The following is a 26,575-nucleotide window of genomic DNA, read 5'->3' on the forward strand; positions in this document are numbered from 1 at the left end:
AGATTTATGACTTTATATTCCATACCCTTTCTTTTCTGTTACTGCATGTGTGTCGAATGATTGATTGATCGTTTAATTTGGTACTGACATGTCTTTTAATAAAATTAATTTGTGTTAAAACATAACTTTGGAGTGAAATTCAGTTGAAACAACATGCCTTATTAGTAAGCGTATAGTTCAGATTGATGAATTTTAAAATGTGTAAACTATCTCTTTCCCTCCATTGATTATTTCAGAGTTTTCTCCCCTTACTAATTGAACTTAATTCATAAACCTGTAATTAATTAAATCTGTAGTGTATCCCTGAAAGTCGGACTACATTGATTGTTAAGAAATCTATAAATATTAGCTATTTGTGATGTATTTTCTCTTTAGTTGACCTTACTATGAACTCGGAAAGGACTTTTTTTATTAGTTCATCTTTTATAACTGAACCAAATATAACCTAACTGAATGACAGCAGAAACAATTCATTTCTTCATTTTCTTATGACAATTGACTTGTAGATCGTCAATTTTATTTTTATTTTATTGCATATCTATAGATATGCTACACTAAACAAAAATTATGGTGTTGAGACTTAAATTGTCAAGGTTGAAATCGGGGGAATCTATTCGATTTTGTAGTTACTGGCAATTATATCGAACTGTTTCAAACTCAAATTCAAAGCAGTTTTCAAAGATTAATGGGATATTTTTAAAATACAATTTGATAAATTTTAAAGATTTGCATAACAAGTACCAAAACAATCAGTTTAGATTTAAGAACTATTTCTGTGGTAAAGTTATGCAACAAAATCATTGATAAACAATAAGGTGAAAACATTTTACAAATCTTGCTATCAAAATTGCATATTTTTTTTGAAATTTGAAAGCCTATCTTTTCCATTCTAGTTTTTCCATGTTAAATTATGATTGCATTTGAAAATCTCATTTAGGTTATAGTATCCTTAAAGTTCAATATCTGATAATGATGGTAATGAATGAACTACGGAAACCATTACCTGCATTAAAGATTGCAATAAAAGCAGGTTTTATAGTGTTATGTAGAATAGAAGGAGCATTTTATGGTGTTATACAAAGGAGCAAAGAGCACTATATATATGTATAACATAAGTTATATTGATCAAAAAAGGTATAAATATTTCTCATGAGTCATGCATTGACATTTTGATTTTAGAAGCTCAGGGACGACCATTTGAATCTAGTAGCAAATTATTGGATAGGTTTTAAGCTGGTCACATCCTTATGATGAGGGGGGTGGTCTCATCACGATTCACAAGTTTTTTGTCAATCACAATTCACAGAAAATAAATTTCCATGATCACAGATCATGAAAATATATAAAAAACAAAATCTGTCGAAAAACGTTTCACCATAGCGATTGAAAATGTGCCGATCACGAAAAACGAAAATAACCCATCAGGCCCCTCTATGATTATTTTGAATAAGAAATTATTCTAAGAAATTGTTTGTTATGTTTTTGTGTCATGTTTTGAGTCCACTTTTAATGCCAATTGTCTTGTGTGCAATATATGTCTAGTAATAAGATAGCATTTACAATAAGTTTTTTTTTTTTTATAAGACTTTGACCTTCCTCGAGGGATCTGAGGGTCTTGCATGTTAGGTGATATAGCCTTAAAAGATGTGTTTCTGGAAAGATAGAAAAAGAGAAAACAATATTTTGTATGTCATAAGTTGTCTTATAAGGTTCTGGTATTTATTTTAAAATTTAAAAACTACTTAGGTTGATGTCAACTGGTTGATGTTAAGTTATTGTGGATATCTCCAGCCAAGTATTTAGTGCTTATAATGCTGTCTTTATGACAATGATAAGGTCATTTGCTGTTAATGTTAAAAACATGTTAATAAAATATTTTTGGAGGTTTGGGCTTTTTTTTACGAAGTACATAATTGAGTCTTTGTGTAGACATACTTGTATGCAGTATATTAAATCATAATCCATGCTGTTTGTTATCTTTGGCGAGGTTTAAAACCACATGGTTGACTTGCAACTGCTTGTAGACTTATATCCTTGAGAGTACATATCATCAGTCCAGTATTCAGTGCTGTGCTGTCAAGAAATATCATTGGTTCTTTCATTGTGCACTTTAACTGTTGATAGAATTGCAATATTCAAAATCAAAATTTACTGTTATAAAAAATTTCAATTATTCAAAACTTATAACTATTAATAAAAAGTTGCAATATTCAAAATTTACATGTAAATAAAAAGCTGCAATAATTCAAAATTCACTGTTAACAAAAAGCTGCAATAATTTTAAGCATATCGAAAGTCAGATTTATTTGGCAAAACTTTGGATTATTTTTGTTATCATTTATGCTCATCGACTTCATAATTGATTTGGCTTACCATCTTCACTGTTTCTAGCAAAACTGATGAATTTAACATATCTGAAATAAGCCTGGTAATTAAATGAGTTTTCCCACTTTTTCACAGTGGATTATAAATAGTATCTCTTACCTAATTTGTAGTTAGGAAATAACATTTATGTATAGCTGTGTATTTTTAACTTATTTAAAAGTAAGAAGGCGTTCTTCTTAAAATGTATCCACCAACACTTGATATATGATACTAAAAAAAGTGTAGAACAAGTACAATTAGACATTATGTTATACAAATGAAGGTAAAATATAATGTTTGGGCCAAAGCCATCTTGGTTCTATGATTTTAATTTCTTTCAGTTTATAGAAATATTTAATTAATTCTAAAATACAGAAATAACTCATATAATGTACATAGGGAATGGGGGTGTTTTTATAACTATCTAAATATAGAGTACGGATTATAAAACAGAACGAAAACAGTGATTGAGAAATATTGATAATCTTTTTATATTATTCTTCCTTCATACTCTAAACAAAAAGCCAATTCATAAAAGTTTCATCATATTGAGCTCTTCTCTATTGTGTCCTATCGGTTCTTAAATTACGATGCACTGCCGTACAATGAAAGATCTGACTACCATTTAGGAGATAATTGTGTTTTATCCGATTTGGATACAAATGTGAAACTTGGTGGACAGTGAGAGAAAGGCGTTATAATCTTCTTGTTATAGTATTGTCGCTCATTTCGTTACGAGTGAAATGGATCTGTGACATTAACCAGTTAATGAACTGCTCGGTCAACAGAATTGAGATGTAAGGAATACGATAGAGGAAATTGCAATTAACGATCACTTGTTTGAAGACCGTCCTTATCGTCACCAACTGGGAATATAGCGTTACTATTTTAACAGAGAATTTGTGTCAATGAAAATTTAAATGCAAAGATTTAATTCATGGTTGATGAAAAAATTCTGCTGCCATTTAATGGTAGGTTTACACTCTTATTTTATACTATTGATTTGAGATTTTTTTTCTCCTTGATTTATTGACATGATAATTTCTCTGTATTTACAGGGTACTCCTAGAGATAATAAAGATGAAGATTCGATACAAGGTAGGTCTTTATTTTCTTTTAACACACAACATTTTACTTTTAACAGAATATTTATAAAATATTTTTGGAAAATTGTTGAAGGAATCGTAAAAATTGAACAGCTGTCTTTTAAACATGAAAAAAAAAGCATTTGTATGTCATGCAGGTCATTAAATAATTTAAAATAAAAACGTCATTGCTTCCATTTATGGTCGCTTCAGTAAAAACAGGTTTTACTTCAGTTTTAATTAAGCCATAACTATAAGACGAAAACAACAAAAAGGTATAGATTTTTTTCTCTCTGAATACTCCTCTCTTGTATTACCATACGTGACCAGATTTAATTACTTGGGTGTTATTTAATATGGCATATCAATAGGAGAACTACACTTAATGAAATAAAGCTATAAAGACGTATAAATTACTTTTCAAGTTTAGGCAATGCACAATGGTTGTTAAGATTTACGTATTAGATTTTTTGAAAAGTTTGAAGAAGCTAATGAAATATAGCTAAAGATGTAAAAATTACTTTTCAATTTATGCAATGCACAATGGTTGTTAAGATTTATGCATTAAATTTTTTGAAAAGTCTGAAGTAGAGGTATATGAAATTTAGCTATAGACGTAAAAATTAGATTTCAATTTATGCAATAGACAATGGTTGTTAAGATATATACATTAACCTTTTTGAAAGGTTTGAAGTAGAGGGCAAATCAAATAGATTATACAATTTATACTAACTGTTACTATAACTCCCGTAGAAATAACACTTGCTTTTAATTATTGTTATGGTCAAATTTGTCAAAGGTGTTGACTAAACTGGAAATATTTTCGCTCTAAATCCATAAATTGGTTTTTAGGCGCATATATACATTCTGCTCTTTGGTAATGGGTTGTTGTCTCTTTGACACATTTGCCGTTTCCATTCTCAATTTTTATACTCATTCAAAACACAAGTATATTTTTGACATATATAAACAATTTATTAAGGTCCTCTTGTTTTTCAAATTCCCCATTGAGATTTTGACAAGTTGTCAGGCATGATTCTAGAGTTATAAAGGTTGTTTTTATTTTGTTTTGATATGTCTTAGAAGTAGATGTAGGATTAAGATGAATGACACACCAAAGTGATGGTTTTGTAATTACTTTGTTATCCTTTGAGTGGAACATGAAGTTTTAATCCAGAAAAGCACTCTGATTGGACTATAATTAAGCACAATTTGTGACCTTTAAGAATCACGTTTTTTGTCAAATTTATGAAAAAATTTGACTTGTATAAATATATCAAAACAGGATTACAAATAAAATAAAAGAGCGTTAATTTGTTTTCTCTAATTTCTTGTAAGATCTTATATAATGTGAAGAGAAATTTTACTTATCTGCACTTAAGATCACCTAACATTAACAGGATCTTGTTTATACTCAAAATGTGACAATGCTTATTGTTGATGACAGAGCAATGACCTATAGTTGCTAAAATTAGTGTCCTTTGGTGTCTGGTGGATATTTGTCTTATCTGTATTGGCTATCATACAATATCTTTGTTTTATGTATCTATGATATATTAATCTTTATTATACCCCACGCAACGAAGTTGCGGAGGGTATAATGTTTTTGACCCGTCCATCCGTCCGTCCGTCCGTCCGTCAGTCCGTCCGTCTGTCAGTCCGTCCGTCCGTCAGTCCGTCAGTCCTGTTTCTTGTCATTGCAACTCCTCTCAAACCACACAACAGAATTTCACGAAACCTTTTCAGGTAATAAGGACATACTATGTAGTTGTGCATATTGACGGGAAATTGCAATTCAATTTTTTTTCTAGGAGTTACGCCCCTTTGAACTTATTTACTTTAATGTACTACTGCAACAGTTTGTCATCGCAACTCCTCTCAAACCACACAACAGAATTTCACGAAACCTTTTCAGATAATAAGGACATACTATGTAGTTGTGCATATCGACGGGAAATTGCGATTCAATTTTTATTCTAGGAGTTACGCCCCTTTGAACTTATTTACTTTATTGTACTACTGCAACAGTTTGTCATCGCAACTCCTCTCAAACCACACAACAGAATTTCACGAAACCTTTTCAGATAATAAGGACATACTATGTAGTTGTGCATATCGACGGGAAATTGCGATTCAATTTTTTTTCTAGGCGTAACGCCCCTTTGAACTTATTTACTTAATGTACTACTGCAACAGTTTGTCATCGCAACCCCTCTCAAACCACACAATAGAATTTCACGAAATCTTTTTATATGAAAAGGACATATTATGTAGTTGTGCATATATACGGGAAATTGCGACTCAATTTTTATTCTAGGAGTTACGCCCCTTTGAACTTATTTACTTTAATGTACTACTGCAACAGTTTGTCATCGCAACTCCTCTCAAACCACACAACAGAATTTCACGAAACCTTTTCAGATAATAAGGACATACTATGTAGTTGTGCATATCGACGGGAAATTGCGATTCAATTTTTTTTCTAGGAGTAACGCCCCTTTGAACTTATTTACTTAATGTACTACTGCAACAGTTTGTCATCGCAACCCCTCTCAAACCACACAATAGAATTTCACGAAATCTTTTTATATGAAAAGGACATATTATGTAGTTGTGCATATATACGGGAAATTGCGACTCAATTTTTATTCTAGGAGTTACGCCCCTTTGAACTTATTTACTTTAATGTACTACTGCAACAGTTTGTCATCGCAACTCCTCTCAAACCACACAACAGAATTTCACGAAACCTTTTCAGATAATAAGGACATACTATGTAGTTGTGCATATCGACGGGAAATTACGATTCAATTTTATTTCTAGGAGTTACGCCCCTTTGAATTTATTTGCTTCAATGTACTACTGCAACAGTTTGTCATCGCAACTCCTCTGAAACTACACAACAGAATTTCATGAAACCTTTTCAGATAATAAGGACATACTATGTAGTTGTGCATATCAACGGGAAATTACGATTCAATTTTATTTCTAGGAGTTACGCCCCTTTGAACTTATTTGCCTCACTATACTGTTGACTCCTCTCGCTTGGAATTTATGTACTACTGCAACAGTTTGTCATCACAACTACTCTCAAACCATACAACAGAATTTCACAAAACCTTTACAGATAATAAGGACATACTATGTAGATGTGCATATCGACAGGAAATTATGATTCAATTTTTTTTCTAGGAGTTACGCTCCTTTGATCTTATTTGCTTCAATGTACTTCTGCAACAGTTTGTCATCGCAACTCCTCTGAAACCACACAACAGAATTTCATGAAACTTTGTACATAATAAGGACATACTATGTAGATGTGCATATTGACAGGAAATTATGATTCAGTCTTTTTTTTTTTATACAATTTTCTCTTCTTACACTTATTTTATTTCTCCAATGACAATGTGGGGACGTGGGGTATGTGAGCGTGCTCACTAAGGTTCTTTAATTGCCTTTAGAATTAGCACATAAACACCTGCTCCAGTATATTTTTTGTTGTTAGATTGATTCTGTAACCTTATATGATGTGATACTATGATACATGTATTATAACAGAAAACAAAGTGCTAATTTGATGTCATCAATATCTTGTGAAAACATTTTTTTCTACGTCTTTTTCATGTTTTATGAGACTAATTCTGACCATTTCGATTATTTGCTAGACGTTCTCTTTTCCCTGTGTGTGACATCACCGATAAAGACTGATCACCAAGTGTGTACTTATGGTGACAGGATTAGCAACCCTATGTGGAGCAAGGATCTGCTTACTCTTTTGGTTCTCAATCTGTAGTCTTCTATGTATGTTATCTTCCATTTAATTTCTTTTTTTTTTCGCCATGGTGTTGTCGGTTTGCTTCAATATGATTGTATCAATAAACCAACTTTTTTAGATGTTTTGGCCATTGGCCTTCTCCAGTTCTTTATTTTTCCTCTCTACTACATGGCTGACATTACATTTGTATTACCTTTTCAATCATTGAAAAGATGTTATAAATAAAATAGGTTTTCTTCAACTTAAGAGTTTTGAATGTCACTTTTGTGCTTTCTGTCTCTTTTTATAATTTTATGTCAAATTCATGAAGGTTTTACAATATTATAGTTGACTATATTCCGTAAGTTTTATTGAAGAAGCATATTTTTTGGCTTTAAATCATTATTTGTGATATTAGAATTTCACTTTTCAATTCTATTACATCATTGCTTGACTCTACAAAAGATGAATATCAGGAATTGTAATAGAATCTATATGAATATATTTTTTCCATTCTCCTAGATTAAGTATGGATTTATAATTGTCTTATTTTCTTCAGTTTCATATTATAGCAAATCAAACAATGATAATACATGTACATGTATTTTTCAATACATTGACAAAGGTAATTATAGGTAGATGGGTAGACAGTTTACATTTTAGTGGTAAGGTATTTTCTTCAATTTCATGTACATTTAGTAATTCCAACAATGATTATTCATATTTACTTCAATATATAAATGAAAGGTTATAATATGTGGATGGGTAGAAATTTTTTGCTTAGCTCACCTTGTTAGCTCACCTTGTTTATGTGGCTTTGTTTCTTATTTGTCTATACAGTTACCAATGATAAGGAGATGGAGACATGAATACAAATCTGTACAAATAAGATAAATACATATAATGATTTATTTGCAAGCAGTGAACAATCAATTATTAAAAACAAAACAAGAAACAGATTCTTCTTAATATTTTATTTTCATTCAAATAGAAAGGCAATAAGGGTACTACAAAAATGTATAAACATATATATGAAATTTGAAAAAGAAAAAATACAATTTCTACATCATACGGTTACATTTACAACAAAATTTATGTCGATAAAAAACCCGATCCTGATCTGAGTCCTAATCTCCTGATCTGAGTTTCATAGTCCATCACATTTATGTGTGAGCTATTGTCAACAATTTGCGTATGTCTGTTGTCTGTTTAATTAGCTGTATTAAACTTTTTGACTAATTTGATTTTTAAATTACCATTATTAAAAAAATGTAAACTTGGTGTAAAACCAGTAAAAAGTATTGACAAATAAAAAGATTGGTTAGCGGACAAACAATACACACTTGTTTACAAAATGAGAAATTCAGTATGTTTATAGTTGGTGGAAGTCAAAAGTGATTTCTATTTATGGAATAAAAAAATTGATTGATTTTTTACTTGTATATTTAGGAAATGAATTCCAGTGCTAAGTGCAAAGCTTATAGTCTATGAAATTTAATCAAAGTCTCCAGCAGAAAAGTTGGTGCATACGTTTTGTGATTTTCTATTTTTATTATGTTGTACTGTTATACCACTGTCCCAGGTTAGGGGGAGGGTTGGGATCCCGCTAACATGTTTAACCCCGCCACATTATTTATGTATGTGCCTGTCCCAAGTCAGAAGCATGTAATTCAGTGGTTGTCGTTTGTTTATGTGTTATATATTTGTTTTTCGTTCATTTTTTTACATAAATAAGGCCGTTAGTTTTCTCGTTTGAATTGTTTTACATTATCTTCTCGGGGCCTTTTATAGCTCACTATGCGGTATGGGCTTTGCTCATTGTTGAAGGCCGTACGGTGATCTATAGTTGTTAATGTCTGTGTTATTTTGGTCTTTTGTGGATGGTTGTCTCATTGGCAATCATACCACATCTTCTTTTTATAACTTAATAGGAAATGTGGCATTTGTTGTAAACCAGTACCCACGAAATCCAGGAAAAAATAGTATCTTTAAAGTACTAAGTACTAATCACATTTTCGATAAATGTAGAGCATTGTGATGTTACTTAATTTATAAGAAGGATTATCCTGAAAAATCTTGCAATTTCTCATACTGAGACAAACTTATATTTAAAGACAACAATAATTATAAGAGAAAGTCGGTCAATATCCATTTGTTCATTATTCACTAAATTATTAAAATGACGTTATAGTGCCTAAAAAGCATACTGTGACAAACTTATGTTTAAAGACATCAGTAGTTTCAAAGGAAAGTGGGTCAATATCTATTTGGTCACTATTTCACTTTTAAAATGTTAAAACAATGCGATGACACATAAAAATTGTACATGTGTTGATTAATTTTTTTAAAACTGTTGAGATTAATTTGGATTTTACACTGTTTTTATCGGGTAGAGGTTATTTAAAGATTTGTAAAGTATTGAATCGATAATTGCCCACGAGGTGAAGCAGCTGCTTTAGGGGGAAAAAATGTGAAAAACACCAAAGGGACATTCACACTCATAAGTTTAAAACAAACTGACAATGCCATTGCAAGAAATTAAAAACAAATTAGTCCAGAAAAAACAACATAGAAAACTAAAGACTGAACATTACAATCCCAACCAAGAAACAGGAATGATCTGAGGTGCTCCAGAAGGGTAATCAGATCCCGCTGCAGGTTTTATATGAGATCAGCCTGATTATCAATTTCGGTTTCAATATCTTTAATTATTTATAAGAGCTCTTTGTGAAATTAAAAATGGCATTTAGTTCAATGTAACCAGATTTTTTTTATTTGCTTATACATATATTTGAAGAAGTCTTAAATTTTACTACATTAATATACTAACACAAGAAGCTCTGACCTTTTGACAATACAGTTGTATTATAATTGCCAAAACTCAGTTGCAATATAAGTTCTTCTTTTTTTTATTCAAATTAAGAAGCAATTTTTTGATTTTTTGATTTTTTTAGCCTTAAACCTTCTTTTCATTTTCTTAAAGCTATATGATCCCTAGAACTTTTAATCCCTTAATTTATAAATGCTTCGCTAAGTTCTTGCATTTTCCTCTCAAACCTTGTTACAAAGCAGATACTTAGCAGTATTGAGTTTTAGCTGTGATGATTTACAGACTTGTTTTGTTGTTTTCGAGTCAACTAATTAAGAATTTAAATTGAATGGGATATTACCTCACAATTCTTCCTGTACATAGGAAGCCAAGAAAAATCACATTGAAAAAACAATGCGAAAAACCTGCAGATAAAAAAAATCGGTTTTATCTGGTTAGTGGTTTTGCCGTGCTATTGGAGACAGGACCAATGACTTTCTATTTCAATTTAAAGGAATTAACTTTAGAGATGTAATCAATAGCAATTGTCAGAAAGTACATATATTGATAGGAAAATTTTACATACTTTATACTTAATCCCGTAATGAATGAGACGTGTGGATGCGATTCTTCTTTGCTCGTCAGTACCGTAATAATCCCATTACAACATACAATGCAGATGCATTCTCAATCGACAATATCACTTTCAACTTTGTACAGCGCTGATTTAATTACTAGTACATTCCTTTCTTTTTCTTTGATATCTATTCAATCGCACAGTCTATGATTTTGTATGCCAGCAGAAAAGTTGGTTCATACGTTTTGTGATTTTCTATTTTTATTAATTATGTTGTATATAGGGATTAGGTCGTAGACAATTAAATTGAGGAACAATTTTTCCAGAAAATAGAACAAGTGCATTAAAAAATGGTGACTTATGGGTAAAGAGGCCTTGAAAGAAGAAGGTGATCTAAAAGGTGTATTTTGGATAGGAAAGTTTTTTTTTTCTCATTTTTGCTTTGAATTATTTGTTCATGTAAAGTCCGAACTATATGCACATTCAAATGATAACAAATTGGTCTTGTTTTAGGGACAATATTTCTTAGTAGAACCAAAAAAACACATAAAAAGCTAGAATTTCACTGCTCTCAAAATTCTTTCTTCCTGACTTTAAAGTACCTGTTTTCATGTCCTGCCAAATAAAGAAAGCAGTACTAAAGGGTTTATGTTCCAGGGCTACGTATTAGTTCATCCATTTTTCCATCTTATACCTGCTTAAAGTTTTGATTTAAGGAAGTTTACCATGAAGTTCTGGTTACATAAATATAAAATTTAGCAATGTCCAGCATGATGTTACTCTATAAGAATATATTGCTGTTTGGTGTCTGCCAAGGCTCTGTGTTGAATGCCATACTTTGACCTATAATGGTTTACTTTTACAAATTGTGACTTGGATGAAGAGTTGTATCATTGGCACTAATACCACATCTTCTTATATTTATATACAAATAAGGGTTTTGAGTTTTGACCAAGCATTCATAGATTCTGTACACAGAAATGTGAGTGCTAGTGGGGCATCAGTATCCCATGGATACATATTCTTGTTTTAGATGTAAAGTTATCTCAATTTGCAATTGCATCATATGAATATTTATTTTTCATTTCATTGCTTGGTTGCTGTCCTATTGACTTTAACCAATATGTTCTTTCATTTCTCCTTGTATAATCTATCTATTATGAAAAGCAAATATTTTTTTAAGAATACCCATTTGTTTATTTATACATTGTAGTTTGAAACAAGATTCTAAGGTTGACTCTTTCATTTCTTACTTTTGTTTTGTTTAAGAAATTCTGTACAAATCTACCTCTGACATTTGAAGACGATTTTGCAAAATCATGCAATCTTGTCTTCCTGCACTTTTGATAAATTTGCTAAATGAAATCTTATCCAAAGAAGAAGAACATATTAAAGTGAAGAACAACACGATATCTATTTCAGAAGATAAAAGTACTTTAAGCTTGCTTTCAATAATTGAATGGCTTTGAAACAATAACACAAGAAGGTAATACATATATTTAAATGTACCTTTGTTTTTGTTGTCTATTAGTTCAGTATTTCTTTCTGGGATGTTTTTATAATCTTATTTTCAAGTAGGATGATACAAATGCTAAAAAAACTGCAATAAACACATCCATGTCAAGTAAGTGGTCTCAAGAGATATAACTTTTATTTTAGTCTTTTGGGGGAAGGGAGCATTGATAGCATTTATATTTTTTCTGGACTTAGGACTATGTAGAGATGGGTACAGCTAAAGGTACATTTTAGGTACAAACAAACTTTAAATAGCAAAAATGATTCACAAGGCAAGAAATCTAGGTGAAGGACATAAGCTCTTTAGGGCCTCTAGTTTTGATGTATAATTAGATTACTTCTCATTACAGTATTACAATAGTTTATTTTTATATGACCGACTTTGAACGCTAGAGTTTATATGTTTTCAACAATTTACCTTCTCTGCAGTAGAACATCCTGGTACTCAGTCAAGCAGGAGCAACTTAAAGAAGTAAAATCAAACTTACAATCAGTATAATTTTGAGGGGAATTAATTGTTATATGTTTTCTACACACTACAATTTCATTGGAAAACAGTAAACTTCTCAGGAATTGCACCAATTATATGTTTCATTTTGATCCTTTGGGTTGCTCTTTCCTGACCAAGTACCAGGATGTCCTACCTCAGGATAGGTTACTTATTTAAATCTAGAGTCAAAAAGTCTGTACTATGAAAATGATCTATTCAGCTGCTGTTAGTAGGCAGAGATTTTTTATGCTAAGATGCATGTAAGTTTTATGGAAATATTGAATGAAAGTTAAGTGAGACAGCAACCCAATAACATGAAGTTAAATAAAAGTAAAACACTTATTTAATGAATGTTATTTTAACAATAAAAGTATTTTTGTTCTTTCCATGTATTGGGATCTAATAGATTTATTTTATTATGATCATGCAGGAATCGTAAAATGTTATTTGTTACATGAAATCCCCAATCACCTATTTTAATTGTAGAAAATACTATTAGAATATTTAGAAGTATAATTATACTAGCATTTGTTATTCTGATGCATAGAAAAAAGTATAATTCATTGCTGAAAAGTCAATGTAAAGGAATGATGAAATAACTGATTTGTTTATTTTTTTCTTGAACTATTGATGAAATCGTAAATCTAATCTAATTTGCCTTGTACTTCCCTTGCTTAATAATTTTCCGTGGATGGTTTAATTATGTCCATTAAACACTGAATGACAGATGATGGTTTATTACAGATTAAACACGGGCTATTTCAGTTTCAAAGAAATTTTTAAGCTAACAACTATAGATTTTTTGCAGCAAGCCCCTTATAGATAAATCTTCAATTACAAATCAGAAAGAACGATGTATTGATTTGACGAAGAATCTCTAGAAAACGTCTCTTATGTTTTGTTCCTTTTTTTATATTCACCAATTTATTGTCTATATAAGGTGGGGTTTAACGAATAAAAAAGCGAATGTCCATATATTGTATTCTCTTTGTTTGACTTCTGGTCGTGTAAATAGCGTTATAATTCCTTACTAAATCGTATTGACGTCATTTCAAGTGGCTATTAACAAAGAATTATTATAGTCTACTAAAAACTTCTCTAATCAAGAAATTGGTTTCTAATAAAATATCTTAAGTGCTTGTTTGAAGACTATTTCCAGGGCCAAAATCTTCGCTTCAAGGAGCCATGTTTGTTTTGTACCAAGGTAATATTTTATACTGTTTTATGTATTGTGATTGACTTCAGATTATATTGAATTTGAGCTCTAAAGATTTATTAAATAAAAAAATGAAAAATTGAATGAAGTAAAATCGCTCTCTACCAGAAGCCATGTGACAGCCATATTATATTGTGATAAATTGAATTATAGTGTGACATTTTGAGAATTGACTTTTTCAGTTATCACCATGGCAATACAAAACTGTAGGATCAAGAATGAAGTTAGGCATGTTAATGTCCAATAAGTTCTAATTAAATATGTTAACAGTCAATTTCTGATGACTCAGAGAGCAGAAAAGTTGTGACCTCATGCACTGTTTTGTTGCAGCTGGTCAGATGTCATTTCATTACATCATATGTCAATTTCTAATCCATTCCCTCTACGGCAATGGACATTTGAGCGCATTGACAGGACATTTGAGCGAAAAAAAAAGGACGTTTGAGCGCCAAAGTATAGGACATTTGAGCGCCTAAATTTTAGGACATTTGAGCGAAAATAAGAATAAGCGTAGGACATTTGAGCGAAAACAAGTCTTGGATAGAGAATTGTCTTATTGGCAATCATACCACATTTTCTTACGAATATAGTTCATTAAATGAGGAGTTTACCAACAAAAAGATTAAAACATATTTTAATTGTAAAAAACAAAGCACTAAAAACAAAGCACAGTCATAAAACAGGAGTTTACCAACAAAAAGATTAAAACATCTTTTAATTGTAAACAAAGCACTAAAAACAAAGCACTGTCATAAAACATAAAACTCGGCAACGGCATTATTTACAAGTCTGTTCGGGCTTGGAACTTATATCCCAGGCTTCTGACATAAAAATCCCTCGTAATTTCCTGCTGGCAGTATTTCGAATGCAAATCCCGGAGATTCTGTTCCTTCTCCTTTTCTGTTCGGCTCTGCGGTGCATCAATGTTCAAACTCCGAATTTTTATGTAAGTCACAGATTGCAATTTGATAATAGTGTCAAGGAAAATATAAATTGATGGATGACTGTGATAGAACTGCTCGTTATAATGGGCATGAAATGATTCGGGCCCATTGTTAGTACGTTTTAACGAGGATGGAACTTCGGCCCAGAGATGAGGGGGAAATAACGATTCATCTGTTATATAAGTATCAGTCAGGTAATCTGCAAATTCTATACAAGGCTTGTCGTTAGGTACAACGGCCATAAAATCTTCTACGAAACAGTCGGCTACTTCGTCTGGAGCTAAAAAGGCTATCCCAAAAATCCCTTTAAGCCATTTACTAATGTCTGAATCACTTACATAAACCAGCCAGAACCGGTCGAATTACTCGGGTGTGAAATAAAATAAAAAATATTTATAACTAAATCTTACTTTTTTTTCTTACTTTTAAAAAAAAATCTTAATTCGTGTAAAATTATCAGGGAAAATTTCGCTCAAATGTCCTGTCTGAAAACTCAGGTAAGGTTAATATCCCGGCGCTCAAATGTCCTATGAAGTCGGCGCTCAAATGACCCTATGTGCTTTTTTCTTTTTCGCTCAAATGTCCTATGCCCTCCCTCTAATAGTTTTTGTTAGAAATAGAGTAGATATATAACCTGGTGTAAGAAAATTTGTACAAATTTAACCAAAAAAAATATTTTTATGAAATTACTCAATCACTCATGTGTTTTGAATTAAGAGAAATGAAGGGTATATTTACTTTACTTCAATGAAACAGAAACCCAATGAAAAAATTATTAAAAAAAACGCAAAGATATCTGATGATCATCAACAAACATGCAGCCTTCAACAAAAGACAGATGTCTACAGAGAACTATCATTGGCACTAAATCATTTTGAGTCCAATAAGGTTTTATTTATTAACCTTTTTACTAGTAAAAAATACTATAAAAATCAAAAGGTGTAAACCTATTTTCAGTTTTAACAATGTAGCTTTAGTTATAAAGATTGCTCAATCTGAACTTACTAGTAAGTAAAACTATGGTAGAGCATACTGGTTTAAACTGCTTTATCTTGATTTTTAACAGCTTATGAGTATTGGCTTTGCTCATTGTTGAAGGCTGTACTGTAACCTATAGTCATTAATTTCTGTGGTCTCTTATGGAGAGTTGTTTCACTGGCAATCTTACCCCATCTTCTTTTTTTAGATCTGTTGACTTATTGTATCAGCAATTTCTCCTTAGACGCAGTCTCCCATTTCAATAAAATTGCCATAGAATCATAAACGAATGACGCTTTTATGCTTTTAAATCTTATTTGTGAAGAAAAGAGCTTTGGATCTGGATTTTGTAAGGTATTTCAATAAAAGTTTATGAATTATTCTTGGAAATAAAAATTGGAACAAAAATAGGTTATATTCCCATAATCATTTATATTCAACCTTGATGGGCAGCCGGAAAATTAAATTAATAGTTATTTAGTGCTTTGGTTTGACTTTTAATATAGGTTTGAGCTGAGATGGATGTAATTGGATTTTTTTTCTCATATTCTCCCTCTGCTTGGCATTCATTGTCTGAAAACTAGAAAAAGAGATTTAATCATGTCAATGGATTAAAGGGAAACTTCGCAAAAAAATCAAAAATTGATACTATGTCCATTCTGTATAAAAATGCTCAAATTTATAGATATTAAAGTTTTATTCCGCTAAATAAGAGATCACCATCGATTTTAAATTTTGAGTATCAGTTCTCTGCTCTCCGCCATCTTGTCACCTTCTCCGATGAAAAATCCCGATATGTCTATAAACCACAAAGGAACAAAACTACAGTAAACGATGTAGTCGTAATTGCGTGTCGATATCTTGTCAATCGTACGGTTGTTTTATCTGACTGAATAACTTGATACGGAAAATGGTCTTATATTTTTAAATAACCATATAGTCTGTTATTTTTAAACTGATAATATTGTAATTAGTTAAAAAGTCAAAGTTCAAATCATAAATAAGTGTTCCGTGGAAATTGTTTTCGAAAATCTAATTCGTTCATAATTCCTTCAAGTAATAAACTTTATTTAAATAAATTCGGATCTTCCCTCATCTGATCACCAGCATGGCTAAAGGTATTACTCCCAAAGGTATTGGAAGGGGTGTAAGGTGACACGTCCAGGTATTCAATCGATTTCCTGTCCGGCTGGCTTGCAAGTTCATGCATCGTTTCACTTCTGTAGGTATTGATCAGTGTACACGACCGTTACTTATAACTTTCCATTTTGAACTATCAGGTGCATGTATAATATACATTTTTGTCTTGCGTGTCCGAAAGTGATATTTATACTAGTCATTACTGAACTCATACGCTTGTTTATAAATAACATTTCTGGTGTAAAGAATATTATCTATAAAAAAAAATTGAAGAAATACAAATCTATTTACATATTTTTCCAAGGGTTAATTTGGGAAAATGTAATATATACTCATTGTCAATAGTTTAGGACAGATTGGAACATACCAGAATTATTGATTTAAAAAAATGTGCGCACTTGTCGACGATTCGTGTATACATACGCCTGGGTAGAAAGTTACGGAACTATAGTCAGTAGCGCAATTTAAAATATGTATACATGTATACATTGAACATAAGAAAGAAACATACATTTTGTGTAAATTGTGGTAAAAGTATTGTATATTATTATAGACTAGTCCACGTATGCCAACAGTATGTAATCAACGAATTCGATAGACTATTGTATACCAAAAGAAGAAGAAGAAAAAAAAGAAACAATTTGATTTAAATACAGGTCAATTTATAACTTGCTTTGGTTCATCGAAGTTAAGAACATAGTAAACTCACAGATTTATATATCAATTAGATTGTTCTCGAATAAAGGACGAAATTTGTCATCATCACAATTGTTCCAACATTCATGTAAAATATATGCAACTGGACGTATACTAATAATCCCCAAGGGATGTGAATATTTTCTAGGAAAACTATTGAGTATCAATTTCGGGATTTATTTTCTTTCTTGATTTTCAATGACAGCAATTTAAAGAATAAACTGCTTGTCGGATATTTGTCCGCTTTAGGGGTATTCTTGCAAGTTGAACAGACTTATAATAACATTCAAAAATAGGGAATGATAACATTAAATTCGTTGTCTTTTAATTTTAAACATCGTTGGTCAGATAGTTATTTAAGTATATATATACGTTGGGAGACGACGATTATTATAGTAGTCTCAGATTTTAATAAGGACGTTCCCGATTATGAATAAATTTGGTTGACGTTTTTCACACTTGAAAAGAATATCTATTCGTAATTTTTCGATTCCATTCCAATACAAAAGTATTTTTTCTTTATTCGTACATATTATATTCCGCTTCGGTAGAGTTATCTTCAGATAGTTTCATATATTAATTAATACATGGCTTTCAAAAGTCTAAATGTAAGTGTTCTCGTACATTTTTTCGCCCAATAAAGACAAATAAAAATGATTTAGTAAAGCTATTTCTAATTTCTAAGTCCCCCTTTTTCATGAGACATAAATCAAGGACAAGACTTGTATATCATTTCATTCTGACATATGAATTAAGTTTCCCGTCTTTAACCGAAAATTGTGTATTTCTTAGTAAATTAACTTATTTGAATTCAAATAAATAATAGCACCAAATATAATAAAATAATTCCACGGCGACCAATTTTTATTTGTCACCAACTTGAATATGTATTTGTAATGTGTGTATTAAATGCTCCCACTGATCCGAATAGACAGTCACACCTGGCAAGGTGTGCCCTAGAGGCGTGGTTAAATACCGAAGTGCAAATAACAATTTACCTTTCAACTAGCCATCTACGAGTATTGCCACAGAGCCGTGAATACACACATCGTATAAACCTAGTCATAGCAGAGATAGTAAAAGGTCAATAATCATGAGTACACCAACATATTGTCTTTACAGATTATTGTACTTTAATTTGTTCACCTTATCAGTCCGAAAATGCATTTATTAAAAATAAATTTATAACTTTTTGTGTTGTCTACAAACATTATTCGAATATATACGTTTAACATAGATAATTTATCTTACGAATGAGTACAATTGAACGTCTGTGCGTTTTATCTTCTTATTATCGGATGGTTATTAGATAAAGCATAAGTCATCGGCGCGCTTACGATTACGTTAAAATATGATTAAAAACCAAGACTTTTAATGATTGTATTTTAAATCCCGGCATGCAAAAATCAGGAGAAAACGTCACGACCTACAGGAAGTAGTTGATATTTTTTCATTAATTATTGAATTTCTCCTTTATTACTGCACATATAGCGATAAAACTTTGTGAATATATATATTATGTCATAATGAACATATTTAAACCATAAGTAAAAAATCGTGAATTTTCCCTTTAAGTATTCAGGTCTTGAAAGTTTGCATGAAAAAACAATTGGAATAAAGATGACCAAATAGATCAATTATTTATAATAAAAATTGAGAATGAAAATGGGGAATGTGTCAAAGAGACAACAATGTGACCATAGAGCAGACAACAGCCAAAGGCCACCAATGGGTCTTCAATGCAGCGAGAAACTCATGCACCTGAAGGCATCCCTTCAGCTGGCCCCTAAACAAATATACTTGTTCATCAATTTATAGTTTATCAATGGTTTTTCAAACAATAGGGAGTTTCTTGGCTGTAATCTCATACTAAGGGCTGTTTATCTGGTAGCATGAGTTTTCCTTTATTTTTTTTAAAACTTTTACAGAGAAAACATCTTTATAATGGATTTTATGATCTTCTAATTGTTGATAAATAACTTGACCAAGAGAACGTTATTCTGGAGAAAACATAAAAAATTTCATTAAATTTGCAATACAGAAAAACCACAAAATTTAAAAACCAGTTAGGTATGAGTGTTGATTTGGAGTAAGCTTATATACACATGAAATAATGTAGATAGATAATATAAAAAGATAACAAGATTTGTGAAATGCAAACGAAATAAACACATTATAAAACTTTGGGCATCTTGAATTCACACTTTTCTGGATTTCATCAGGAATGCCAAAAACTAAACATTTAATAAAAGCCAGAGATTTTGAATTTGTGGTCTGACACCTTTAAGATATGTGTCAGTAGCTGCTGCGTCATTAACAATTAGTAATTAATATCTACAAAAGGAATAAATTTATCAGTTACTAATTATAAGCAATTCAATCCCATGGCAGATTTTGATTATTTCTCTGAAATTTCTTCACAGTTTTTTAAAACTTGGACAGATATAGAGCTTGACATATACCATTGACACCTGTTTATTATTAAATATAGAGCTTGACATATACCATTGGCACCTGTTTATTATAGAGCTTGACATATACCATTGACACCTGTTTATTATAGAGCTTGACATATACCATTGACACCTGTTTATTATAGAGCTTGACATATACCATTGGCACCTGTTTATTATAGAGCTTGACATATACCATTGACACCTGTTTATTATAGAGCTTACATATACCATTGACACCTGTTTATTATTAAATATAGAGCTTGATATATACCATTGACACCTGTTTATTATTAAATATAGAGCTTGACATATACCATTGACACCTGTTTATTATTAAATATAGAGCTTGACATATACCATTGACACCTGTTTATTATTAAATATAGAGCTTGACATATACCATTGACACCTGTTTATTATTAAACACAGTCCATTGATCTCTAGATGTTCCTTGGCTAATTTTGTCATTAGGTTTCTGTCACAGTCTCTCTCATTGATATAAACCCTTAAAGGGTCCAGGTATATGAAATTATTCAGTCAGATTTAAGTCTGATTTTGAAGAATATTTTTATACCCTATTTATGGGCATTATGTTTTTATGCTCCATTTATGGGCATTATATATATAAATGTTTTTTTTGTCTGTGCGTCAGTTGTTCGTTTGTCTGTCTGTCTGTCCCGCCTCAGGTTAAAGTTTTTTGTCAAGGTAGTTTTTGATTAAGTTGAAGTCCAACCAACTTGAAACTTACACATGTTCCCTATGACATGATCTTTCTAATTTTAATGCAAAATTCTTTCTAATTTTAATGCAAAATTTCAAGTTTTTACCCCATTTTCACAGTCCACTGAACATAGAAAATGATAGTCCGGATGGGCATCCATGTACTATGGACACCTTTTTGTGTCAATCAAAATCAGTATCAGCAATCAGGAGATATTGAATTCAATAAATAAAATTATTTCACAATACAGATATATCCATTTGATGGAACATTGATAAAATGGTACCATGTTACATTACTTTGGCCAGAGGTGAAATTTTCAATGGATTGACTTTACGACCCCTGATGTTCAGATTTGACCTTGAAAATATCTTGAAGCAAATGCAGAAATCTTTTTTTTCCCAGAGGACAAGATATTCTTATGTGAAAAGATACCAAAGTTACAGTTATCAACAAATATAATCAATGTTACAAATTTATTGATGGAAAATTGGGGAAACCAAATCTGCAGGAAAATTAACAGAACAACTTGAAAAAGAAACGAAGTCTAAATCAATTCACACATGTTTTGGTGATGAATCTATAAAGATATTTAATGAATTATTGATTCGTTTTATGTATGGTAAATGAACTAAAGAATTACTGCCCAACATTCTTTTTTAGCATGGTAAATTTCCCCGTATGACGGAAAATGTGTCCAGTATTACAAAACCTGATTGAGGGTTATCTAACCACTGCCTGGCTTCTCTCTCCATACAGTTGTCTTATCTTCTGCCAAATATTTTTTCTATCTGTTTTATAATTAACCAGATTTAAAAATTCTATACTATTCCCAGTGAGCTGACGATATTGAAACCTGTTAAACAAATCTCATCTAATATTGTGTAATGCTTTCTTGTGGTAAGATTTTAATATTGTATTGTAAAATCTTGTAAACTTTTAAACTTTTGTGATTCGAGTAAGCCTTAATTAACACAATATTAAATTGACTTGGGCATTGACGTCATAAGTTGAGCTAAAAGTTATAAAGATACATTCTGTTATCAAACCATGTTTAGTTTGTTGTACAGTAAGAAAAACAAGTTGACATTTCTCTAAATTTATAAATATTTGTGTTTGTTTTGTATTCATTAAACCAGTTGAGGAAGATTTAAAAGTTTAAGTTTATGAATTTCCGTTTGACAGATTTCGCTGAAATTTTCATGTTGGATTTAGTGGATTCTGATCCTGGTAAGAAACTATTATTCTGAATCATTATTTTTAAAGACACATTTGATCACTGATGTTCAATGAGATATTAAATTTTGGGGTTATCAAAGAGATAATTTTGCATCACATATTTAAATTAAATTAAGAAAATATGCCATTTAAAAGATAAAAGGAAAAAAAAATGATAAAAAATATAAAATGTTACTGCTTATCTCATGGAAATAATTTATATTACTCTGGTCACCTCAATAGATAATAGATTTTTCACATAGATGAATAATATAGTTTAAACATATTTAATTATAGTGGATTGGGAAACAAGTTTTGCAACTTATATTAATCCCTTTCCACTTTGCGGGTGCAAGTGCTGCCTTGTAGAGGCATTGGCTGCTCTTTTTCGAAATCTACAAGGGTGTCTTTAACGTACAAGAGATATGGCTCTTTCTTAACACGGGTCAGCCATTTATCGTCCTTTCTGACGGACTATCATAGTTTCCTCAAGACGTTTATCTCCAGTCTGTTATTAACAATTTAGCTAATGATGATAAAAAACCAAGTTTATTTACAATGTCTTTGGATTGACAAAGTTAGAGGTGGATTGAGGGAAGAGTCCCCACCCCCCCCCCCCCTTTTTTAAGGGGAAAATTTAGTTGATTATAATAGGGCATCACTGAACATGACTGGAGAGGGCTCCACATAGACCGTCAATGGGCACCCTTATGAAAATATATGGATCCACCACTAAAAGTTCCCTGTTGGGCATTGATGTCATAAGTTTGAGCTAAAAGTTATAAAGATATACATTTGTATTCTGTTATCAAACCATGTTTAGTTTGTTGTACAGTCAGAAAAACAAGTTGACACTTCTTAAAATTTATAAATATTTGTGTTTGTTTTAATGTGTTCTTTAAACCAGTCAAGGAAGATTTAAAAGTTTTAAGTTTATGAATTTCCGTTTGACAGATTTCGCTGAAATTTTCATGTTGGATTTAGTGGATTCTGATCCTGATAAGAAACTTTTATTCTAAATCAATTTTTTTTAAGAGACATTTGATCAAAATAGTCATTTGATCATTGATGTTAAGGAGATATTAATTTTTGGGAGAGAGAAATTTGCATCACATACAATCGTTGATTTATTTATATTCTGGGATTGAGGAAAACTGGCAATTTTTGTGGATATCTGATTTTGTGGTTTTGCCAATCCCTGCATACAAAGTCTATAAAAAAAATTATAATTCACAAATTTTGAATTTATGTTTCACTTGAACTCACTAAACCCACAAAAATGGTATATAACTACTAATAAATTAAGAAAAGATGCCATTAAAAGATTAAAAAAAAAAAAAATTTTTTTTTAGACGTTGCTGCTTTTCTGATGGAAATAATTTGTCTCCAGTCTGTGATATACAATTCAATTCAAAGAAAAAAATGTTTATTTACAATATGCCTTCAGCTTGACAAGGTCAGAGGTGGATTTAGGGACATGGTGCCCCCTTCCACTTTTTAAGGGATTTAAAAGATTATATAGGGAATCATTGAAGCATGATTTGGGAAGGCACCCACTTAGACAGTCAATGCCTCCCCCTTGTGAAAATTTATGGATCCACCACTGAAAGTTTTCTGTTATAAAAAATGATATTTTTTTCCGTTGATGTGAGATTGATCATAATGATAGTGGATGGATGGACGTTTTTTTTATTTTATTTTGGGATATTACTTTTTTCAAATTGACAACCTCGGTAGTGTTGTGTTTACCTCAAGTCTTGGAGGTCATAGGTCTGCGTGTTCAAAACCCGATGACCGGAAAATTGATATTAGCTGCTTTTCTGCTAAGCATGCATCATTTAGCAGTAAGAGAAAAACTGGTTAGCTTTGATTGAAGAATTATGTGTCTGGGTTGGAGAACCTGTCTTCCGTGGGAATGAAACCTATTCAACTGAACCGTTAAAAAGTCATTGCAGAGTGTTAGTCTAGTCATATCACATTTTCACTTTTTGGTCCTGCAAATGCATATAATTTCCCACTGGACATTATACAGCCCACCATCATCATCATCTTGTTATCGATCTTATATTATTAAGCTCATTTGATAATTAAATAAATAACTATATAAGAATAAAATTGATAAGAAAATGTACTTAAAGGGTGAACTGCAGGTTGACTCCTGTCAGAGAAATTATCTTCTGAAATGCTTATTATAAGTCCTTGAAAGTCTTCAGATGAATAATTAACATCAGATTTTTTCTTGACCTGTTGATTACTTAATGTAACTTAGTGTTGATGAGTATTGTGATGTGTTAATAGAAAAAAAGTATCATTAAAATCAATGTACTATCGGAGTTTAAAAAATGTATTAATAAAATCATAGTACATAAGGTTTAAAAGAAGTATATTTGATATAGCGGTACTCTTATAGTTTAATTCCTGATACTTTCACAGATTAAGAAATGTATATTTAAAATCACAGTTCTCTCAAAGTTTAAAAAGGTCATGGTACTTACAGAGATTAAAAATTGTTATGGATAAAAATCTTGGAACTCACAAGTCCACCAAAATACATAGTGCTTGGATTTTAACAAAACATGCATTATTAAATTGAGTACTGTGCATTCTGAAATAATTGCAGGTTTCAAAATTTATGAAAATGACGACTAATGAGCATTCGCGTTTATGAATCATTTTCTTTGACTCAGATAAATGTGCAAGCAGGGCCCTTTGCTGACTTGTCAGTTTTCTAGTCTTGTGATTATTTGACCGAGTAATGCCTAAGTTTAATCTGATTTTTTTTTTATTTAATTACAAATTTGATAAATAGCTTTCAGCATTTATTTTGTGGTTATCTTTTTACTTTTGTATTGAATAAAGTCGGAAGTAAAATTAATTATTTATTTTTTGTTTACCGGTTTTCATAAAGGTGTTAATATTACTCAAAATATATCCTGATACCTCGTTGTAGTTGATAATTTAAATTTACGTAATGAAAATATCTTTATACTAAATAACAATCGAAATCAATACTGGTATTAACAAGTTTCCTTGTAAGCGGTCAGTTCTATTTCAATTTTATCAGGAACTACTTTGAAAAATATCGCTTGAAATAAAACAAACTTCAGTGGTACTCTGCAGGAACTAATGCAAATTTACCTGATGCTAGCTTTTACAAGTGAGTAATGTTGATTTCAATACCAATTGGTTAAATATTTTTCCAAATTTGATTTACAGTAGCGGATCCAGGGTTTTTTAACGGGATTGGAACCCAACTTTTTTGGACGATCAATGCATTTGAACAGGGACATATACTATATAGATGGAATCCCCCTTTATCCTGGGTTGGGAATCCCCCTTCTTTAAATGGCTGGATCCGCCCCTGTTTTAAATTCATTCAATCAAACTGGTCAATTGATAGAAAATTTGACCCCATTGCTTTTGGAATCCATGTGCAGTGTTATAAATAAAAAATAGTCTAAAAATAGAATTCAGCTTTTTCTCATTTGAAGCTTGAAACAATTTGATACCTTGTAATTTGGAACATTGGATTTGAAAATAAATTCTGGCATTCAAAATTTTACAGATGTGGGAACAGGTACATATAAAAAAGAAGATGTGGCATGATTGCCAATGAGACAACTATCCACAAAAGACCAAAATAACACAGACATTAACAACTATAGGTCACCGTACGGCCTTCAACAATGAGCAAAGCCCATACCGCATAGTGAGCTATAAAAGGCCCTGATAAGACAATGTAAAACAATTCAAACGAGAAAACTAACGGCCTTATTTATGTAAAAAAATGAACAAAAACAAATATGTAACACATAAACAAACGACAACCACTGAATTACAGGCTCCTGACTTGGGACTGGCACATACATAAATAATGTGGCGGGGTTAAACATAGTCTGCATTAACAATAAATGTAGGTCCAGAAGTCAGGGGGGAAAGGGGGGGGGGGGGGGGGCAACCTGCTGCTCACTAAATCTGCAGGGCTTTAATTTATTCTGATTTTACCACATGATGGTGAGGGGTAAAATTATGGCCTAAAGGGCAAACCTGTGGGAAAATTAGTATAAATTCAAGCCCACAGGAATATTTCTAGTCTATAAGCTCTCTACGGAAGGTAGAAAATTTGCACAATTGGAACAGCCCAGAGATATTATGACATTGCCAATCTGCTGACATGCAATATGTTCATGTTTTACCAAGGGTGTGTACTCAAGGGTTTGAGGAATGTCATATTAGAATATTATTGTACTGCCAGTGATTATAATGCTTTTGATGAATTAATATCGAACTGACAAGGACAAGAAAATTGGTGTTTAACACATGTATGGTCGTAATTCTTTTAGTTGTATTAGAGTATAACATAGATGATTTGGCTTAATGGGTCATAAATGGAAAAAATGTTTTCAAACTTTAGTTAAACTTTTCCCATTGTGTCGACTGTAATTTTTCCTTTTCACTGTATTTGTAAAAGTTATTATAATCCAAAATTTAAATCAAGAATAAGTTTTAAAATAGTCCTGACCTGCCTATTGTTTGTTTCTATAAACAACTTTTTTTTTCTATTTATATCTTTTAATTGATAAAGGTAATTGAATTTGAAAGCCCTATTTTG

General features: G+C 31.2%; 1 protein-coding gene across 6 annotated transcripts in view; it reads left to right on the forward strand.

The window, feature by feature from the left end:
- LOC143069212 (uncharacterized) overlaps positions 1-26,575 on the forward strand; it is a 96,697-nt gene that overhangs the window by 52,044 nt on the left and 18,078 nt on the right. For all 6 annotated transcript variants that reach the window (XM_076243737.1, XM_076243740.1, XM_076243739.1 and 3 more), the window contains one exon: positions 3,423-3,462. In XM_076243737.1, coding sequence (XP_076099852.1) covers positions 3,423-3,462 — 40 coding nt within the window. The remainder of the gene's footprint in view (positions 1-3,422; positions 3,463-26,575) is intronic.

This window comes from Mytilus galloprovincialis, chromosome 3, assembly GCF_965363235.1.
Source record: "Mytilus galloprovincialis chromosome 3, xbMytGall1.hap1.1, whole genome shotgun sequence".
Lineage (NCBI taxonomy): Eukaryota > Metazoa > Mollusca > Bivalvia > Mytilida > Mytilidae > Mytilus > Mytilus galloprovincialis.